This window comes from Trifolium pratense, linkage group LG4 (assembly GCF_020283565.1).
Source record: "Trifolium pratense cultivar HEN17-A07 linkage group LG4, ARS_RC_1.1, whole genome shotgun sequence".
NCBI lineage: Eukaryota > Viridiplantae > Streptophyta > Magnoliopsida > Fabales > Fabaceae > Trifolium > Trifolium pratense.
In genome coordinates this window covers 54,323,895-54,345,942 of record NC_060062.1, presented here as the reverse complement: position 1 = coordinate 54,345,942, position 22,048 = coordinate 54,323,895, and the positions used below count along the sequence as shown (strand labels likewise).

Below are 22,048 nucleotides of genomic sequence, written 5' to 3'. Positions count from 1 at the left end.
AACTTTGAACCAAAAACAATACAATCCAAATCAATATTTTTTTAAGTAAAAACAAGTATTCTACCCACTTGATAAATGAATTTGTTTTTGGTCAAGGTAAACGAATATATTTTTTGTAAGTAAAAACAAAATTGGGATATCACTACAAATAATAATATTCATGTAATTTATTGCGTTCTTCAGTTCAATCTAATTGAATCAGTCACATTTTATGAACATTTTATATTCGTTTTTGTAGGTGGCATTTGATGCAACCACTTTCCAAAATTTCATTTATATATATGTCAAAGATTATCACAAGATATTCACAACTCAAAGCTAAGCATGGCTCCCATTTTCTATACCAGCTTCTTCTTCTCCTTAATTTTCATGACCACTTTCCCTGTTAATTCAATTCACTTCAAATTTTCCCGTTTTAATCCTAATGATGTTAACTTAGTCTACCAAGGTTCTGCAGCACCACTTGATAGACTAGTTAACTTCAACATGAATGACTTATATACATGTCAAACTGGAAGAGTCTTTTATTCAGAAAAGGTGTTAATTTGGGACTCAAAAACAAGTCAAATCACTGATTTCACAACTCATTACACTTTTATCATCGACACTCAAAATGATACTAATTATGGCCATGGCCTTGCCTTTTTCTTGGCTCCTTTTGGATTTGAAATACCACCCAATTCTGATGGTGGCTTTTTGGGCCTATTTAACACCACAACAATGGATTCACCTGGTAACCAAATGGTTCATGTGGAGTTTGATTCTTATCCAAATGGTGAATGGGGTGAAGCAACTGAGCATGTGGGAATCAACAATAATTCAATCATATCATCGGCATCGATAACTTGGGATGCAAGTAAACATAGTGGAGACCCTGCTGAGGTATGGATTAGCTATAATTCTACAACTAAGAATTTAACTGTAAATTGGAAATACCAAGCCACCATTGATCCTCAAGAAAAAACTAGTCTTTCGCATCAAATTGATTTAATGAAGGTTTTGCCTGAATGGGTTACTGTAGGATTTTCTACTGCAACAGGTGCAATTGGAGAAATAAATTATCTTTTGTCATGGGAATTCAACTCTACTTTGGAAAAAAGTAGTAACAGTAATATAAAAGAGACAAAACTAGTTGTGATACTTACAACCTCTGGTGTGTTTGTAATAGTGGGAGTGGTAGCTTTAGCAGCATATGCATTAGTTTGGAGGAAAAGAAAGAGAAGTAATAAGCAAAAGGAAGAGGCTATGCATTTAACTTCAATGAATGATGATCTTGAAAGAGGAGCAGGACCAAGGAGGTTTACCTACAAAGAACTTGATTTGGCTACCAATAACTTCTCTAAGGATAGAAAATTGGGTCAAGGTGGATTTTGGAGCTGTTTTTAAAGGCTACTTTGTTGATTTAGATTTACAAGTTGCTGTAAAGAAAATATCAAGAGGATCAAGACAAGGTAAGAAAGAGTATGTAACTGAAGTTAAAGTCATTAGTCAATTAAGACATAGGAATCTTGTGAAGCTCATAGGTTGGTGTCATGACAAAGGTGAGTTTCTACTTGTTTATGAGTTTATGCCAAATGGTAGTCTTGATTATCATTTATTTGGTAAAAGGACACCTCTTGCTTGGAGTGTAAGGCACAGAATAACTCTTGGGTTGGCCTCTAGTGTGCTTTATCTACATGAAGAATGGGAGAGGTGTGTGGTACATAGGGATATTAAATCAAGCAATGTTATGTTAGATTCTAGTTTCAATGTCAAGCTTGGTGATTTTGGGTTGGCTAAATTAATGGATCACGAACTCGGACCGCAAACAATTGGGCTAGCCGGAACATTCGGCTATCTAGCTCCAGAATATGTGAGTACAGGAAGGGCCAGTAAAGAGTCAGATGTGTATAGTTTTGGGATAGTTGTCTTAGAGATAACTACTGGAAAGAAAGCTACTGAAGTTATGAAGGAAAAAGATGGAGGAGAAAAAGGAATGATTGAGTGGGTTTGGGATCATTATGGAAGAGGAGAGATACTTGTGGCCATGGATGAGAATTTGAAAAAGGATTATGATGAGAAACAAGTAGAGTGTTTGATGATTGTGGGACTTTGGTGTGCTCATCCTGATGTAAGTCTTAGACCATCAATTAGACAAGCTATACAAGTGCTAAGTTTTGAGGTTTTCATGCCAAATCTTTCACCAAAGAGGCCTGTTGCTACTTATCATGCTATTGCTATTGCTCCTACACCAGCAATAAGCTCTGTAGAAGCTTCTATAACCACAAGTCTTCAAGATGGTCGCTAATTGATTCTTTATCAATGGAATCAAGATGGTATTACTGCTTTTCTTGCATCGATTTATGAAAAAGCTAGTGTGTTGCTTGTATAATTAAGGTTTAATATGTAATATGTATGCAATACTAATGTGATGTATAAATATTTTTAACACAAGTTGTTATGTGATACCATGAAAGGTGAGTATATATTATGCCTCGTCGAAGTCAATAAATAAATTTTTTAAGTTTTGATTTTATTTTCTTATAAAATAAAATTTAGATTGGGGAGGTATACTGTCATGTAAGACCAAGCATTGTGAAATTTTAGACTTAAACTCAAGTCACAACATGTGTCAACGGAATGTCCGACCATTTGTGCCATTCACAATATAGATAGTTTTTCAGTTCTTATGATTTTTATACAATTCTATTAATATTAAAGGTCTAGAGTTGAATATGTAAAATGATAAGTGTGAACTCCATGGAAGGAGAGATCGAGCAAGAAAATCTTTCAAGAATAAGAAGCTATAGAATCAAAATTATCGCATTCACAAATCTAAATTGTACATTGTGTTAGATGATTTATTTATACTAACTATGACCCAATTATAACTAGAAGTCGTTGATCGAAACTTTAAACTAACTTCATCTAACAGTTAGTAACTATCAATTAGTGAGTTCACTAACTTGCAGTGCAAGAAACTATCTAATTCTTCTTAATTCCACAATTAACGCCCCCCAACTGGTGTCAAGTAAGCCTGTTCTGCAGTGTATTGAATGAACTAGGATGGAGAGATTTGGTCAATATATCTGCCGCTTGCTCTTTTGATGAAACTAGAAGCAAATGTGTTGTATATGCTTTGTTCTCTGATGAAAAACATGGTTTGCTGCTATATGTAGTACTAAACTTGTTAAATTAAATTTTGTTGAATATGAAATTTGAACTTTGGTCTTAGAAGATGATGCCTCATTTTGACTACATATGCTAGGTAGCTTTGCAATTGCCCCTTCTTTTTGTAGTAATTTCAAAGCTTTGTTTGTCTTCTTTGCATAGTTGCTAAAGTTTGCAAGTTTTCATGTGTTGAAATTTTCAATCCTTTTCTTTAGATGAATTAGGTGTGTGCAGAAAACATAAAGCAAATATTCAATTATTGTAATATTCAATTTTGTGTTAGATATGGGTTTGTTTGATTTGATCTCCTATCTAACACAAAATGGTTGTGTTAATAGGCAAATTTTAGTTTGGGAAATGGGAACCATACATAACTCTTCGACTAAACCATCCTCCATATTCATCTTCACGTAGCTGCACCAAGTCGATGGCACAAAGTCGATGGAGATTTCTAATATGTTTGTTATGGAAGGCCAGGCTACGGATGCAATCACAATGGCATCGAATTTGGGACTTGATCGAGATGTCTTCGAAAGTGATTCTCAAGTAGTAGTTAACCCTTGCAAGGGTAGTCATTTCTTGGACAACTCATCGTTTCTTTGATTTAATCCTCCTCATATTTGATTAATGATATGAGTTAACTTTGCTTTGGTAAGAAAAAACAAGCTTAAACAAGATTGACACTAGTACTGAGAGTGAGAACCGAATAAGACATGCATACAAATAACAAAAATATACATGATCTCAACATGTCAAAAAGAGTTGAAGAAAATTAATTAAGAAGATCCAAAGTGAACCAAGATGATTCAAGCACACACAAGATATTGCTTTAGCATTACATGAGAAATTCTATTCCAAGATCATTGCTCTTACAACCTTTTATATCATACGGAAAATCTAATTATCAAAAAAAATTAAGTAATTAACATAAAATGAATGAATTAAAACTTGATTTGCTACATCACAAACCAAATACAACACACAAAAAAACATAACTTCATTGCTACAATAGAGATTTTCTAGACCCAGCTGACAATGATGAATGAGTAGATGATCCTTTAGTTGTGAGACCATCAAAAGTAGAGGAAAATCTACACATCTCCATAGGAGGTGCAAAGTACATAGGCACAGGAAATTTTGAAGGAAGATTAGGCAAATTAGCTTCAAAATTCAAAACATTAATCACTTGCCTAATAGAAGGCCTCATAGTAAAATCAGGATGACAACACCATAATCCAATAATCATCAAATACTCCATTTGCTTTTCATCATATTCCAAATTTAACCCTCTATCAACACCTTCAAATAATTCACCTTTACCATATAACTCCCAAATCCATTCCACAAGCCTAACTTTCTTAGCCTCTTCTTTTGGTTCAATAGATCTTCTACCACTTACTATTTCAAGTGCAACAACACCAAAACTATAAACATCAGATTCTTTACTTGATTTTCCAGTAGTAACACATTCAGGTGCTAAATATCCCATAGTACCTGCCAAAACAGTTGTTTGTGAACCAAGTTCATGATCCACTAATCTTGCAAGACCAAAATCACCTAACTTGGAATTAAAATTTGCATCTAACATAACATTACTTGATTTAATATCTCTATGAACCACACATTGTTCCCACTCTTCATGTAAATAAAGAAGTGATGATGCTAAGCCTAATGCTATTTTGTACCTTAAATTCCAAGTTAGCATAACCCCTTTTCCAAATAAATGAAAATCAAGACTTCCATTAAGCATATATTCATAAACAAGTAATAACTCATTTTTTTCATGACACCAACCTAATAATTGAACCAAATTTCTATGTCTTAATTTGCTTATTATTCTTACTTCTGATATGTATTCTTTTTTTCCTTGTCTTGACCCTTTTGAAACCCTTTTCACAGCCACTTCCATTTTTTTGTTGGTTTTTCCAATTATGCCCTTATAAACACCTCCAAATCCACCTTCTCCAAGTTTCCCTTTTTCCTCAAAACCATTTGTTGCATTGCTTAGTACTTTGTAAGTGAACCTTTTTGGACCAGTTCCTCTCTCAAATTCATCTTCATCTATTGAAACATGAAAATCTCTATCATTGTCCACTTTACCACTATTTAGTACTTTTCTTTTTCTCCAAAAAGTGAACCAAAACAAACCTACAAAACAAGTTATAGAACCAAAACCAACACTTAAACCAACTCCTAAACCAACCTTGATGTTGTTACCATTACCATTTTTCAAATTTGAATTGAATGACCAAGATAAAATGTTGTGTATTTCAATCCATTTACCAGTAGAAGCTGAAAAACCAATCCTAACATATTCAGGCAAAACTTCACTCAAATCAATAACATATGAAAGACTAGAGTTTCCCTGAAAAGTTGGATTCTTAGCATAAGTAAGAAAAACGGTTAGGTTTTTTGATGTTGAGTTATATGAAATCCAAGCATTCGCAATTAAACCGTTTTTCATGTTACTCTTCCAAGATACATTTTGAACTGATTGAATCGAATTAACATTGATTCCAACATGATCAAGTTTTGGATCCCAATCATTCGAAAAACTATCAAACTCAACAGCTACTATTTGGTTTTTGCTAGTGTTGAATGCAGAGTCTTCGTTGAATAAACCAAGGTAACCACCCGATGAGTTTTTTGGGATATCAGATTGAAATGGAGCGATGAAGAACGATAAACCATCACCGAACAGCGATGAATTAACGGCTTTCATAACAAAGGTGAAATGTGTTGTGAAATCAGTTAGCTCTTTTGTTTTTTTGTCGTAAAGCTTCACCGGTTGGTCAAATGAAGCACGACCGACGCTGCTTGTGATTGGGCCGTCGAGTTGGTTTTTTGTTAGCTGAAGAACATTGTTTGATGAAAATGCATCACCTTGGAATTTTATTAGATATAAGTTTGAGGGAAAGTTAGAGAAGTTGAAGGAAATTGAGTATGCAGGATTAAAGAGTGCATAGAACAAAGTAAAAATTATGATTAACATGGAAAAGGTTTTTTTGGTTTGATTATAGTGTGAAGAATATGTGATGATAGCCATGGATGATGGATGCAAAGGTTGAAAAGGGATTGAAGATGAGAATGATGGTGGTGTTGCCAATGCCAATGCTTAGCTCAACTACATGCAACGTAGAATTCAAAGCTTTGTTAATTAAATTAATTTAACTAATAGTAGGATATTGTTAAGAACTGTCCATAGTAATTTGTAGCTGTTTAGAAAAACAGCTAATTGGTATTTGGACTTACTCTATAATAACATAAGTATTTACAAAGGTGTTTAGAAAAACTTTTAAAATAGTTATTATATATTTGGACATATATCTATTCTATACTATATACAAAGAGGATACATGAGTTTTGGTGTGGACTTTTCATAATACCAACAATATCCTTTATTTTATTTTTTTAAGTAGCAACAAAAATATTTTATTAACAAACTCACCGTAACATAAAACACGCTTGCCTGGTCCGCTAGTATTCTATAATGACATAGTATGAAGACCGCCATCACATGATAGTTGTTGAGACAGTGAACCTGGCTGGATAGTTTTTTTTTTTTTTTTTTTTTTTTTTGGGGTTAGATAGTTTATATTTATCAGAGTATGAAAATTGCTATTTTAGCCCCCTTTATTGCTCTAAGGACATTTTGGATTATAGGATCCAAAATTGCACAATTTCGGAAGTTACAATTGTCTTTCTGCTAAAAATTTCTTACGGTCCACCTTACTTAATTAAAAATTTCTGCTAAAAATTGTCTTTCTTGGACGAGATTATCTCATCTAAATTTCTTACTTAGATGAACATATCGATCTCAACACTAAACATTGTCTTTATAAGGAGGTGAGTTAGTTTCCAGGGTGTCCACAATTCACCCTAAAGAGGTATCATAAAGCAAATACTGTGCAGATAATGATCTGGTTAGCTACGGCATTCCCTCTATTGTTATTGATCAGAATAATATCATGCTTACTTGTTTGCTTCAAAGAATGATTAAAACAAATGTGGACTTCATTAATCTTTTTTCTATTTTGCTGGTTTGCAAATGTGGGCACGGATACTGTTGTCAACTTGATTGTTTACATTTGCGCGGGCGTGTACATTAGTGAATTTTGGTGTTTCCATCCAAGACTTTGTTTGGTAGAATTTGATCCCATTTTATTTATGTGGAATCTTTTATAATAGAAGTTTGTATCCTAACTTTTGATTTTCCCAATTGCGCATGAGTTTTATTTCATATTCCCTGGTGTTTTGTATTTTCTTCTTTTTTATTTAGTAAATCTCGGCCATGGTTTTGGATTGAATTTGTGGTTCCAACCCACTCGAATAGTTGCCCATATATCTAAATCTAAATAGTTTGGGTTTAAATGTCACAAACTTGTAATTTTGATTCATTAACTTTTAAAATAAAACTTTTGGCCTCCTAACTTTCGAAAACTTACGATTTTAGCTCCTTTACCAAGTCAATGCACATGTGACAAGTGAATCACATGCTACATCAGCATCTTTTGCCAAGTGGATAAGGACTCGCATGCCACGTCAACATACGGGGTAAGCCATGCGGACATGACATGTGAGTCATTGTCCACATGGTAAGACATGTTGACGTGTCATGTGAGTCATTTGCCACATGTGCATTGACTTGGACAAAATTAGAGTGAGGCTATCCTTTTGCAAAAGCGGCTAAAGTTATGGGGTCAAAATTGCAAGTTTGTTAAAGTTATGGGGTCAAAAGTGCTATTTTAAAAGTTATGGGATCGAAATCGCAAGTTTGAAAAAGTTATGAAGTTAAAAGTACAATTTAGCAAAAAAAAAAGAATTATGGTTATAAATTATTACTCTTTTTTAATGAAAAAAAATAATCAAAGTATAAAGGCGTTAAATAGTGGAGAATGGAGATTACAAATTAAATTACATTATAGACATGAGTGTGACTACTCTGAACAGGCGGAATTAAATGGTTTTCCTGAAGGATCGGTAATGGTAATGTCGATGGTGGTGATGATGATGATGAGGATGAAGATGATGAATGATACTTACAGAAATGTTAACACTACTACGCTCAAGTCATTAGCCACTCAAAATGAGAGTACATAAAATGGGCAAAATATATGCACTTTGAGGTAAACGTGTACTCGTGTATGTAGGGGAATAGTGGAATAACCATTTCAGTGGGTCTCCATGTGAGTGAAACGTAATGAATATCTCATGACAAGGGTCACTTATCTTCTATTAAGAGTATATCATAAGAGTCGGTGAATCTATGGAAGTGTTACTTATACGTTCAGTGACGGATCCATAAATTTTCTGTAAGGATAATATGTCTTAGTGAGGATGATGGCAGCAATACTGAACTGTGGTGCAAACAGTTATCGAACTTTATTCAACTTTAAAAACATCTCTTTTTTCTTTACTTTTCTTAAGAAAACATATATTATATTATCATGTTGAATATGAATATTTAGAAGAAATGGCCGGCACCGGCGTTACTTGTTTGGTATATCCCCATTATGATCTTAACACAATTTGTATCTTCTTGTTGTCTCAATTACTTATTTCTTAATTTGCCAAAGCATATATACTTTGACCTGTTCCTTTTATCTCATTGAATTTAATAACGTCAAAAGATTCCAATGTAGGAAGATATATCACTTTTTTTTTTTTTTTTAAGAAGCTAAATTAGCTTACCCAAATTGGCGCCAGAGAGAATCGAACCTCAGACCTCAAGAGGAGCACACTCCCAGGTCCCAAGCCAATACCAATGCACCAACTCAAGTGAGTTTTGGAAGATATATCACATTATGTCCAAACATTCTATAAATCTAAAAAACAAACATTTTTTTATAATAAGGATAAGATGAAGTATTTATAAATAGGAGTAATTAATCTTTTGACTGAGTTACATAGACAAATAACTCATGTCACGTCAGCATTTTTTATTACATATAGGTAATTTTTTTTTAAGAAGCTAAATTAACTCATCCAAATTGAGACCAAAGAGAATTGAATCTAAGACCTTAAGGAGGAGCACAATCTCATGTCTCAAGCTAATATACCGGACAACCCAAGTGGGTTTATATAGGTAATTATTAAAAAAATATTTTTTTAAAAGAAATTGAAAAAAATTAAAATTTTAAAACATTTATAAAAGATTAATTTTTTAATGAAGAATGCTAGCAACACACTCTTTAACAAACACACTCTCTTTTATTGATTGAAATTCACATGGGTCCCATAAAAAAATGTGGACCCATATAAATTTTATGGGACCCATGTGAATTTCAACCAATAAAAGAGAGTGTGTTGGAGTGTGTTTGTTAAAGAGTGTGTTGCTAGCACTCCTCTTTTTTAATAATCACATGTGGTAAGACATGCTGCCGTAACATGTGAATCACTTAAGTGACTATCGACGTTTGTATTGACTTGGTCAAAATTACCGTTTTGCAAAAGAGACTAAAATTATAAAGTCAAACTTGTTATTATAAAAATTAAGGGGATTTAACTTAAATTTATAAGGAGAATGTTAACTTGTGTTCTTAAGGCACATGTTAAGAAGATAAATGTGAAAAATATTTATTGAACTTGTTGTATTCAATTCTCTAAGCATTAAATTCTTTGTATCATTAAATACTATATATTTCTATTTTTAGGTAGCTTAACATGTGCCCTTAGAGCACAAGTTAACATGACCCAATTTATAATTGGAAATAAATTTTATCATACACAAATCAATTTTATAGTATTGTACCGGCCTCCATAATATGAACTCCATAAAAAACTCAAATCATAGAAAGTGCCGGCCGGTTGAGCCTATGAACTTAAAAGATATTATAGAGAGTTGAACTATGATTGGTTATTTATTCGAATGCTAACATTTTCTATATGTCTTTTATGTCCTCCTTCTATCTTGCAAATTCAGACGACTTTGATTTATTAAAAACAACACTCTGCTTCGTTACATCACTTAACATAAAGTCTAAGGGCTGAGTGGGAAGTGTTTGTATATTCATTAAGCATTTGTCGTATAAAAGAGATGGGGAAGTATCCAATGTGCTTATACAGTTATTCAGAACATCATTAAAAATCCTTAACTTTAAGTGGAAGTTTGAGTCTTCCTCGTCCTTAATTAATCGATGTTGATTCAACAAATATAATTAATTAAAATTAAAATTTAAGGCATTAATATCGTTTACCGACCCATCAATTCGATCATAACCTTAGTCATAACTCATAACTCATAAGATTAAATAATATCGTGTGTACGAATCTACTCACATGCAACAACATTGGTCATGGTAAAAAATTTGAACCATTTTTAAGTAATAGTACATCGTAAAGTCATAAATCATATAAGCAAAAAATGTAAGTGGATTTTTCCCTCATGATAGCTGCAGCTCGAGGGTGAGTTTTATTGGATAAAGTTAATGATCAGAGGTATCGGATGCGTAACGCCCTTGACTTATTCTCAAACTTTAAATAGGTACGACGACGTGCCTGGTTGTGCACTAACCTAGACCCCATAAAGGGTGTTGGTCGATTAAGACAGTAGGACGGTGGTCATGGAAGTCAAAATCTGATAACGAGTGTGTAACAACTCAGCTGCCGAATCAACAAACTCCAAAAATGGACGGCGCTAAAGCGCGCGACCTACGTCCGGTCTTTGTGGCAAGGGCCAAGCCCTGCTGAGTAGGAGGGTGCGGTGGTCGCTGCAAAACCCGGTGCATGAGCCTGGGCGGAGCGGTTGTCAGTGCAGATTTTGGTGGTTGTAACAAATATTCAAATGAGAACTTTGAATGCCGAAGTGGGGAAACGTTAAATGTGAACGACACTTGCACATGGGTTAGTCGTAGAGCTGTCAAATGGGCCGGCCTGGAGGGGGCCGGTCAAATAAAAGGGCCGGCCCAGCCCGGCCCGTTAACTTCATGGCACAACCCGCTTAGCCCGGCCCGATAAGCAAAAGCCTACATGGCCCGATGGGCAATTTAATAATTTATAGAATTTACCTCCTAAGGGTCACAAACAAGCAATCTATTTTCTCTATTTCTTTATCTCTGCGTGAATCATATGTTTGCGACAAAAGGGACAGAATTGTTTCAATTCCAATCGACTAGGCGTATTGTGTCGATTCTTTTGAGTAATATATCTAGAAATACCCCTTGATTCCTTCCACTAATTTTCATAATATTTTTTTTTTTGAAAAAAAAAAAACATATTCTACTAAATTTATGTTATATTTTTCAACTAAATCTTCAAGAAGGTAATTCTTATCCCTATATTTTCTCACATAATCTCCCAAATAACAATATCTTCCTCTTTATCCTCATCAAACAAACAAACAAATCTCTAACAAATAATCTCATTCTAATCCAATAAGTTTTTTGTCATATTATTATTATTATTACTACAAAAAAACAAATTCCAAGTTTTATATCTTTCATTCATCCATTGTAATTTAAGTAAAAAAAAAAAACAAAAATATAAAAGAATATAAAATAAATACAATAAAAAGATGATAGGCTTAAAATAACCATATTCCAAGTTTTATATCCTTCGTTGTAATTGTACAAAAAACAATAAAACAACAAAAATAATTAAAAAAATTATATATGGATTTATGCATAAAAATAGGACCAAAATATAACAATAAAAAGATTATACAATTTTTTTAAATAATTTTTTAATTCTTTAAGGGGCCGGCCCAAAAGCCTGTGGTCCGGCCCATGACGGCCCATGAAAAAGCCTGACCCGATATGGTCCGGCCCGATAAGGCTCGGCCCCCTTTTTATGAAGCCCGGCCCGTGTAAAAGAATAGGGCTAATGGGCCGGCCCGATAGCCCGGCCCTTTTTGACAGCTCTAGTTAGTCGTAAGGGACGGGGAAGCTTGTCTAATAGCGCTCTAAGCACCTACACCCGAAAAGAATCGAGTTAAAGTTTCTGAACCGAAACGTGGTGGCTGACGATAACATTAGGGAGTCCGGATATTATTGATGTCAGCTTATCTAAATAATTTAGTAATACTTATAGGGCCAATTCTAACATGGAAGACTTGATGAAGTCTTCCATGGTGCACAAGTTGCTCATATTATTATAACGAATACGAATTTTACAAAATCGACCGTTGGATTGAAAATTTATATTGTATAGATCATCCATAATTTATTTTAAAAAAATCGAAAATCGTTTGATATGTTATTGAGACCCATCAAAATTAACGGTTTATGAGTTTTTATTGTATACCGTTAATCTTGATTGGTCTCAATAACATATCAAACGATTTTCGATTTTTTTTTTTAAAAATTATGGATGATCTATACGATATAAACTTTCAATCCAACGATCGATTTTGTAAAATTCGTATTCGTTATAATAATATGGGCAACTTGTGCACCATGGAAGACTTGATGAAGTCTTCCATGTTAGCCAAAGCCATGTTATAGTATAGACCAAGTCCAAATACTAATTATTAACACTCATATTTGTATTTTGTTACAACTACTAACTACTAAGAACTTTTCTTGACCATATGCTAATGTCACAAATATATTAGTTAAATCAATTTAATTAACATAACATTGAATTCTACGTTGCATATAGTTGAACACTTGAACTAAACATTGGCAACATCACCATTATTCTCATCTTCAATCCCTCCTCAACCTTGCATCCACTGATCCACCCATAGCTATCATCACATATTCTTCACACTATAATCAACCCAAAAATACCTTATCTTCAATGTTAATCATAATTTTTACTTTGTTCTATGCACTCTTTAATCCTGCATACTCAATTTCCTTCAACTTCTCTAACTTTCCCTCAAACTTATATCTAATAAAATTCCAAGGTGATGCATTTTCATCAAACAATGTTCTTCAGCTAACAAAAAACCAACTCGACGGCCCAATCACAAGCAGCGTCGGTCGTGCTTCATTTGACCAACCGGTGAAGCTTTACGACAAAAAAACAAAAGAGCTAACTGATTTCACAACTCATTTCTCCTTTGTTATGAAAGCCGTTAATTCTTCGCAGACCGGTGATGGTATATCGTTCTTCATCGCTCCTTTTCAATCCGAAATCCCGATGAACTCCTCGGGTGGTTACCTTGGTTTATTCAGCTCGGACTCTGCATTAAACACTAGCAAAAACCAAATAGTAGCTGTTGAGTTTGATAGTTTTTCGAATGATTGGGATCCAAAACATGATCATGTTGGAATCAATGTTAATTCGATTCAATCGGTTCAAAATGTTTCTTGGAAGAGTAACATGAAAAACGGTTCGATTGCGAATGCTTGGATTTCATATAACTCAACAACAAAAAACCTTACTGTTTTTCTTACTTATGCTAAGAATCCAACTTTTCAAGGAAACTCAAGTCTTTCACATGTTATTGATTTGAGTGAAGTTTTACCTGAATATGTTAGGGTTGGTTTTTCAGCTGCTACAGGTCAATGGATTGAAATACACAACATTCTATCTTGGTCATTCAATTCAACTATGGAAAATGGTAATGGCAAAAAAAATAGCAAGGTTGTTATAGGAGTTAGTTTAAGTGCTGGTTTTGGTTTTATAACTTGTTTTGTATGTTTGTTATGGTTCACTTTATGGAGAAAAAGAAATGGGTTATATAGGGGTAAAATGGACAATAATAGAGATGTTGATGGTTCAATAGATGAAGCTGAATTTGAGAGAGGAACTGGTCCAAAAAAATTCACCTACAAAGTACTAAGCAATGCAACAAATGGTTTTGATGAAAAAGGGAAACTTGGAGAAGGAGGATTTGGAGGTGTTTATAAGGGCATAATTGGAAAAACCAACAAAAAATTTGAAGTGGCTGTGAAAAGGGTTTCAAAAGGGTCAAGACAAGGTAAAAAAGAATACATATCAGAAGTAAGAATAATAAGCAAATTAAGACATAGAAATTTGGTTCAATTATTAGGTTGGTGTCATGAAAAAAATGAGCTATTACTTGTTTATGAATATATGCTTAATGGAAGTCTTGATTTTCATTTATTTGGAAAAGGGGTTATGCTAAGTTGGAATTTAAGGTACAAAATAGCATTAGGCTTAGCATCATCACTTCTTTATTTACATGAAGAGTGGGAACAATGTGTGGTTCATAGAGATATTAAATCAAGTAATGTTATGTTAGATGCAAATTTTAACTCCAAGTTAGGTGATTTTGGTCTTGCAAGATTAGTGGATCATGAACTTGGTTCACAAACAACTGTTTTGGCAGGTACTATGGGATATTTAGCACCTGAATGTGTTACTACTGGAAAATCAAGTAAAGAATCTGATGTTTATAGTTTTGGTGTTGTTGCACTTGAAATAGTAAGTGGTAGAAGATCTATTGAACCAAAAGAAGAGGCTAAGAAAGTTAGGCTTGTGGAATGGATTTGGGAGTTATATGGTAAAGGTGAATTATTTGAAGGTGTTGATAGAGGGTTAAATTTGGAATATGATGAAAAGCAAATGAAGTATTTGATGATTATTGGATTATGGTGTTGTCATCCTGATTTTACTATGAGGCCTTCTATTAGGCAAGTGATTAATGTTTTGAATTTTGAAGCTAATTTGCCTAATCTTCCTTCAAAATTACCTGTGCCTATGTATTTTGCACCTCCTATGGAGATGTGTAGATTTTCTTATACTTCTGATGGTCTTACAAACACAACTAAAGGATCATCTACTTATTCATCATTGTCAGCTGGGTCTAGAAAATCTCTATTGTAGGCAAAAGTTGTGTCTGTTTTTTTTTTTTTTTGTATGTGTGTTGTATTTGGCATTTGATGTGGCAAAAAAAAAGTTTGATTTCATCCATTTTATGTAATTACTCAATTTTTTCTTTTATATAAGAGGTTGTAAGAACTTTTGATCTTAGAAGTGATCTCCTTATATATTGCTCCAGCAATATTTTGAGTTTGCTTGAATTATCTTGAATTATCTTAAATTATCTTGATTCACTTTGGATATTCTTAATTAAATTCTTGTTGAACTTGATTTTGTTCATTGTCTTACACAGACTTTTGATTATGTATATCTTTTTTGTATATGTAAAATTCTTCAGTTTTCACAGTATTTGTGTCAATTTATATATATTTGTTAAAAAGAAAAAGATGCGAGTTTTGTTGATTTTAGGTGAGTCTTATGCTTGTTCTTATTGATTGTCATTGTTTTTGTTTTTCGTTTTTTTATGCAATAGAAAGAAACAACAACTAAACAACTAAATTAACCACGAGGGAAGGAAATCCCCGTTTAATCAGCAAAAAGATAGGTAGAAAGAGGCGTTGGGCACTCCTCCAATAGATCATGTCCCACACCAATCTTGCTCCATGTTTTTAGCTAACCAGTCTGCACAACTATTATCTTCCCTCAATGAGTGATGGATAGACAAGAGTCACGGATAATCAACGAACCTCTTGATGAGGTCAATAATAGGTGCGTAGAGGTGAGTTGTAGGAACTCAATCTTGAATAAAATTCAAAGCCGATTGACAATCTGATTCACACTCAACCTGTCGATAACCATTGTCCCAAGCCATCTTGAGGCCATGTAAGATCGCTTGCAATTCTGCATTAATATTTGTAGTGATACCACAACTGCCCGAGAAACCTAATAACCAATTACCATTAGTGTGTCTCGGATTAAACCTCTGAAACCAGAGCGTCCCGGGTTACCAAGAGAGCTATCATCAACATTTAATTTAACGGCTGGACTTATGGGAGGTTTCCAAACTACCATACGAGTTTTCCTGTGAGTGTTGGCCGAACTAAAACACCTAACGGTTACTTCATGCTGAGTATTAATGAGATTCACAATTTTCCAATCAGCCCACAAGTTGTTAGAAAAAAGCTCTTTATTGCGAGCTCTCCAAATGAACCAACAAGATATCAAAAAATATTGTCCATTCCTCTCATAGGCAAAATGTTTAATCCACTCATAACAATTAGACATCAAGAAGTTATGAGAACTAGAAAAATGCAACAAGTTCCAAATTCTTACGGCTTTCGGACAATCCCTCAAATTGTGCATGATGTTTTTGTTTGTCGTTGAATATAGATTTAGTTGATTGATTGTCAATTTGACGTTAATTTCTTGTTCTTATTATTTTGGATTGTTGGTGAATAAATGCTATTCGAAGTCTAAGAATGCTTTTATGTTGGGATGTAAAATTCAACCTGGTTTATATACTAGATTTTTTATTTTGGAATATGTTAAACATATAGAGAATATTCTGTAGAAATTTCAATTAAATTATAGTTTCAAGTAAATATTTGATGTGTAATCTATTTTTCTTTTGGTTTGTCAAGTTTAGTTGTTAGACTTGGCAAAAACTTTGGTCGTGACAAAGTTGTTAAGCCTGGGATCATGTGATTTCTTTTTCGATGCTGAGTATGGAGAATGTAAGTTTTGCAAAACAGACATGAACAGTCAATGTGGCAAGGTTCATCAATTATATATGTAAGGGATTAATTTAAAAAAATTAAAATGTTAGGACAAACATAAAATCTGCAACAAGTGGGAAAAAACTTCTATTAATTCTGGTAAACACCACCCAATATAGTGTTGCGGGGACGCAGAAGGAAGATAATTCTTCTTTCATATGAATCATGTCTTAAAAAAGCTAGTCCAAATATAGTGGTGCCTTTTTGGCCATAGTCCATTTAAGCAAAAGAATTTCTTTTGACGCCTCCTGAATTTTATTGTGCACCTCCTGAAATTATCAAAATACCTCTTTCACTACTTATGTAGCAAAATCAGTTGCTTTTTTTTTTATAATAAAAAATTTATTATAAGGAGTACAAAGGGGTACTCAAACCCTTACAACAGAGAGCACTAAACTAAGTGCTCATAATACAAGACATAGAATTTAAACACCAAAAAGGGAAAAGGAGTACAAGTCCTACGTTCATACCGACTAGTGAACCACAACCAAGAATGAAGTTTGATTGTCTCCAATAACGACGAAACATCCGGAATATTGCCCTTAAAAATTACTTTGTTGCGAAGATTCCAAATATTCCAAGTGGTTGCCAACCATACCAAGTACTGGACACGACCTTTGTCTTTCATTTTGAACAAATCACCAAATAAAAGAAAATAATCTCTACATTCGACTCCGGTTTAACGATGTCCCTAACCAAGATAAAATTTTGTTCCATACTCCCTTACTAAAAGGACATGAAAAGAAAAGATGTTTTTCGTCCTCAGCTTGTTGAAAACAAAAGACGCATGATAATTCATGATGATTAGTCAAAATACCACGGTGATGAAGAGTTGCTCTAGTTGGTAATCTGTTTAATAATAACCTCCAACCGAAAACATTTACTTTCGAAGAAACATCCGACTTCCAAAGGCGCTGAATGGCCTCAAGCACATGAGCATCTTGAAGCTCTACCTGCCGCAGGTCTAATAAATACGTGTAACAAGATTTAGCGAAATCAGTTGCTACTTAAATAGCGGATGTGTAAAATCTTCAAAATGTCATGTTAGAGGGTGTTTTTTTTTCAAATTTATCATTTTTACAATGTCTGCTACTTACACAAGTAGCAGACGTGACAAAACTTGAAAATTTCATGTTAAGGGATGTTTTTTCTTAAATTTCTTATTTTAAAGTATCAGACGTGTAGAATCTTGAAAATATCATGTTAGGAGATGTTTTTTTCCTAAAATTTCTCCTTTATATAATATCCGCTATTTAAGTAGTGGAAGAATAAAATAAAAAACTAGAAGGCACGCAAGAAGCACATGAGACACCAAAAGAAATTCTCTTTAACCAATATGAAAATTGGGCCCAACCAAACTAGCCCATTGGCCATATTTCATTTTTTGTTAAGTTGTCTAATAACTTAACTGCACATTTTTCTTTTAGACAAATGTAAATCAATTCATTTCATCACAAATAATAATATTAATTAACATAATGAGGAGAATAATAAAAGATATTGGGGCTAGACTAAAATATAGACATTCTAGCTAGATTATGAGCGACTCTATTAGCTTGCATTCTAATAAAAGCTAGATTGTAGCTAGCATTAGATGAAATAAGGGATTTGCAACTAGTCAAAATAGCGCTGAGTTTATTAACATAAACATTACCGTTTGTTATAGTATTAACCACAGTTTAACAGTCACTCTCAAAATTGATCTGAGCATAATCACATTCTACCGCAATCTGTGGAGAACAACAAGAACAACTAAAGCATTACATTCAACGGCAGGAGCAACATAAAGGAAGGTATGAATGAGCTTGCAAAGTCCCGGATCTATCACACAACTTATATATGAAAAGTGGAGAGTTTTGAATTTCCGCCACTACATTATGAGCCTATTTGTTTCAGATTTTTCAACAAAAAAATCAATTTTTCCCAAAAAAAATCTATTTTTTTATCTTACTTGTGTTTGTTTCAGATATTTTCAAAAATCATTTTAGTAAAAAAAATCATTTTTTTTTTCATCAAAATGAGAATATATTTTCAATAGCTTTTATCAAAATCCATTTTTTTATCATTCATCATGCTTCACCATCTTAAAAAAATAGATTTTAATGATTGTAAACAAACGACAAATAATTTTAGATTTTTTTTTCAAAATCTCTACAAAAAAATGATTTTCTTGAAAATAATTTTTTTCAAAAAAAAAATCATTTTTTTTAAATCTCAAACAAAGAGACTCAATATGTCCCTCTAGCTACAATCAGTTGGATCAATGGGACCTTAATGTTTCATATTCTAAAACAAAAACAAAAAAAATATTAAATTTGAGAAAATATAAATTATTTGAACAATGTCCTTGAGGTTAATTATAAATACAAAGTATCCCACTTGGGGTTGGTCTAGTGGTGTATGCTCTTCTCAAGGTCTCAGGTTCGAATCTCCCTGGTGCCAATTTCGGTGGGCTAAGTCCATACAGAGCAACAAAAAAAAACTCTGACTTTAAATGGGACCCCTGCAAGTGGGCGGTGAGATTGGTCCCCTTTGATTAGTCGTCCTAGGGCCGAATACCAAGTTTTAAAAAAAAAAATTATAAATACAAAGTCAATCCCTAACACATCGTAGACATATTCTAAAAATAATTTATTCTATCTATAATCTATAATAACATCATATTATAACAAAAATATAAGATTCTAGTTGCTCTTCTGAAATCTTTGCTAATAGTTCTTTAACTATTTCAAACATATGACCTTCTTGTGTACATCATGGAAGAACATGGATCACGAAAATTATTTTCTTCCTAAATTTATTGGCTTAACTCGTTTTCTTTTTATTTAGTATACGTTATTAACAATTTCTTCGAGGAAAACGCTTTTTATTTAGTATACAACGTTGAATTGATATTGTTTGGCATGAGAAAGCAAATCATTGGACACATGTAAATAATAATAATAATAATAATAATAATAATATAAAAACATGTGACATTTTTTTTAATCATAAAAACATGTAACTTGTACTCAATGATTTAAGAGGTTTTTTTTCTTGTCTCTCGTGTTAGTCGGACTTCCTGCTCATTTTTATTTTTATGTTTTTTTTACTATTTAAGTTGGGGATGTTATATGGTTCAAAAAAAAAAGTTGGGAATGTTATAAAAATGAATTCTTTTTCGTCAAAAAATAAAAAATAAAAAAGAATTTTTTTTTCAAAATAAAACCAACGTCTGCTACTTGTCTAGCGAATCTTATGAATTATGAGGTATGTGATCAAATTTTTTGTTTGTATAGATCATCATTATTCAACGGATATGAAAAATACATTTTTGTTTGTATTTAAAACATGAGGGAGTACACCAATTATCCACTGGATTGAAGTCCAATTACGAATATGTTTAGGGATAAAAACAATGTTTTCTTGATGTGTGCTATCCTCCCATTGGTCGATCTTTCTATAGCTCACAACAAGTCCTCTCCAACTCCCATTTGGCAGCTGGTTCTATTTAATTTAATCAATTTAATTTAATTGAAAAACCATGTCACTTATAATGCTGAGATAACTCCCATTTAAAAATTAGACTACCACATATGAATAAGTTAGCTTTTGATACTTTTATTTTCATTTAGCTACTATTTTAGTTTATTTATATTTTGTTTGATTGAATATTTATTTTATCACATCTCATCATCAATGTTTAACATTTAATATGAGTCTATTATTATAAAATAAAATTAAAAAAATTTAACATAAGTCGCACACTTTTGTTTATATTTATGTTCGAAAATTTATTTGTAGATTATTGTTTTCTATTTATTAAATAAAGATAGAGTTATCAACAATGAATTGTTTCAAGTGGTAAGAGTCTTGGTCCCCTTAAACATGTAGTTGGAGGTTCGATTTCTGGCTCATGCGTATTGAAAAAATTCGGCTGGGAGGGGAGAACCACCATGTGTGTCCCACAGATTTCCCGACGGAGATTAGTCATTGCTAACGACAGTGAAAACTTCGTACCAGTATCACGATAAACAAAAAATAAATACAGATAAACTTTGTACAAAAAGAAAAACAAGCAATACCGCCATTTGTTTGGTATATACACTTAACAATTTTGACAGTTTTTTATCAGTTGAGGTAGGATTTGTGGATACCATGTTTTCTATTAGAGAAGGGTTATATTGACTCCAAGAGTAAGTTATAAAAGCTACTCCAAATCATGACCTTTGTTTTTAATTTCAATTAATGGCTAAGATTAATTCATAATAATTAGTTGGGTGAGACTTATATTTTTATCACACCGGAAAATGAACATTATCAAAACATTCTTCAAATTGAAGAGAATGAATTAATTATAATCATTAATTGTCAAAACAAGATCCTCCCTTGCTTTTTTTTCCACTTCTACTTGCATACTACATGGAATCTCATCAAAAACATTGACATCCATTATACTAAAAACCTGTTTGTTTCTTCAACAAAATCATTACAAATTAAATTATTAAATTAACCTATTGTTCAAATTTGTAAAAAAAGAAAACAAAAAATATTGAACTAATAACAAGAAAAGAAAAGTACGAGCAAAGAGAATATTGTAACAAAAAAATCATACACCACAAAAAAAATGGTACACTTGTAAAATTGAAAAGAAAAGAAGCATATCGTAAAAAATTGTATGAAAAGAAGCAGGATTGTCAAACGATTAGTGTTACACCATTTCAGAGTGTGTGGAATCCTTGTTTTCCCATGTGATCAAAAAATAAGTCTCAATTGATTATTATAATTGATTCATTCTCTTCTATTTAAGGTATGTTTTGATAATTTTCCAATACAATAAGGAAAATGCTAGATCTCGCAAAGCCTTGCTTCACGAAATTCTGCGAATAACGTGTGCTGCATCTTAATTGGAAATATTCATTTACCGGATCAAATAAATGCCCCGTTACTATACAAAATTCCATCCACTTGAAAACCCATCAAGCTGGCGGTTCTTTACGGCATCAGCCTCGGCGAGAGCATCGCCATCAAGGCATGTGCCTCACCGTGACGAACTTCATAGTCGATTCCCGCATGCTCTGAATACACTTGAGCATCAACTAACACAACAACAACAACATTAACATAGCATCACCATAGCTCATCAAATTGTTCTGCTAGTTTTCTTTTGCTCATAGTAGTATCACTTCGGCACTTCCACGGGTATCCTATTGTAAATGACTAATAATTATACACAACTTGAAGAAAACTTGATAATTTTTTCTATTGAACCGGTTATTAGCTCTCTTTAAGTCAAGTATTTTTCTCTGTTCCTGTTAGAGCTTCACACATGAAAAAACAGGGCACAATGAGTTCAATAAAAGATAAAATTGTACCAAAGCTAATTGGGACGGAGGAGTAATTTTTTGAGATGATAAAAAAGAGGTTCACACCTGTCAAAGAAATAAGAGGCCCACGTTTTCAAACAAAAG

General features: G+C 33.0%; 2 protein-coding genes and 1 pseudogene across 2 annotated transcripts; 2 read left to right on the top strand and 1 right to left on the bottom strand.

Moving 5' to 3' along the window:
* Positions 1-324: 324 nt before the first annotated feature.
* Positions 325-2,287, top strand: LOC123923595 (annotated as a pseudogene).
* A 1,866-nt stretch (positions 2,288-4,153) lies between these two features.
* LOC123924705 (L-type lectin-domain containing receptor kinase IX.1-like) lies at positions 4,154-6,196 on the bottom strand. Its single transcript, XM_045977661.1, has one exon. It carries the CDS (start codon positions 6,194-6,196, stop codon positions 4,154-4,156), a length of 2,043 nt encoding a protein of 680 aa, XP_045833617.1.
* A 6,530-nt stretch (positions 6,197-12,726) lies between these two features.
* On the top strand, positions 12,727-15,145 carry LOC123923536 (L-type lectin-domain containing receptor kinase IX.1-like). Its single transcript, XM_045976228.1, has one exon. It carries the CDS (start codon positions 12,889-12,891, stop codon positions 14,884-14,886), a length of 1,998 nt encoding a protein of 665 aa, XP_045832184.1. The 5' UTR covers positions 12,727-12,888; the 3' UTR covers positions 14,887-15,145.
* Positions 15,146-22,048: the final 6,903 nt, after the last annotated feature.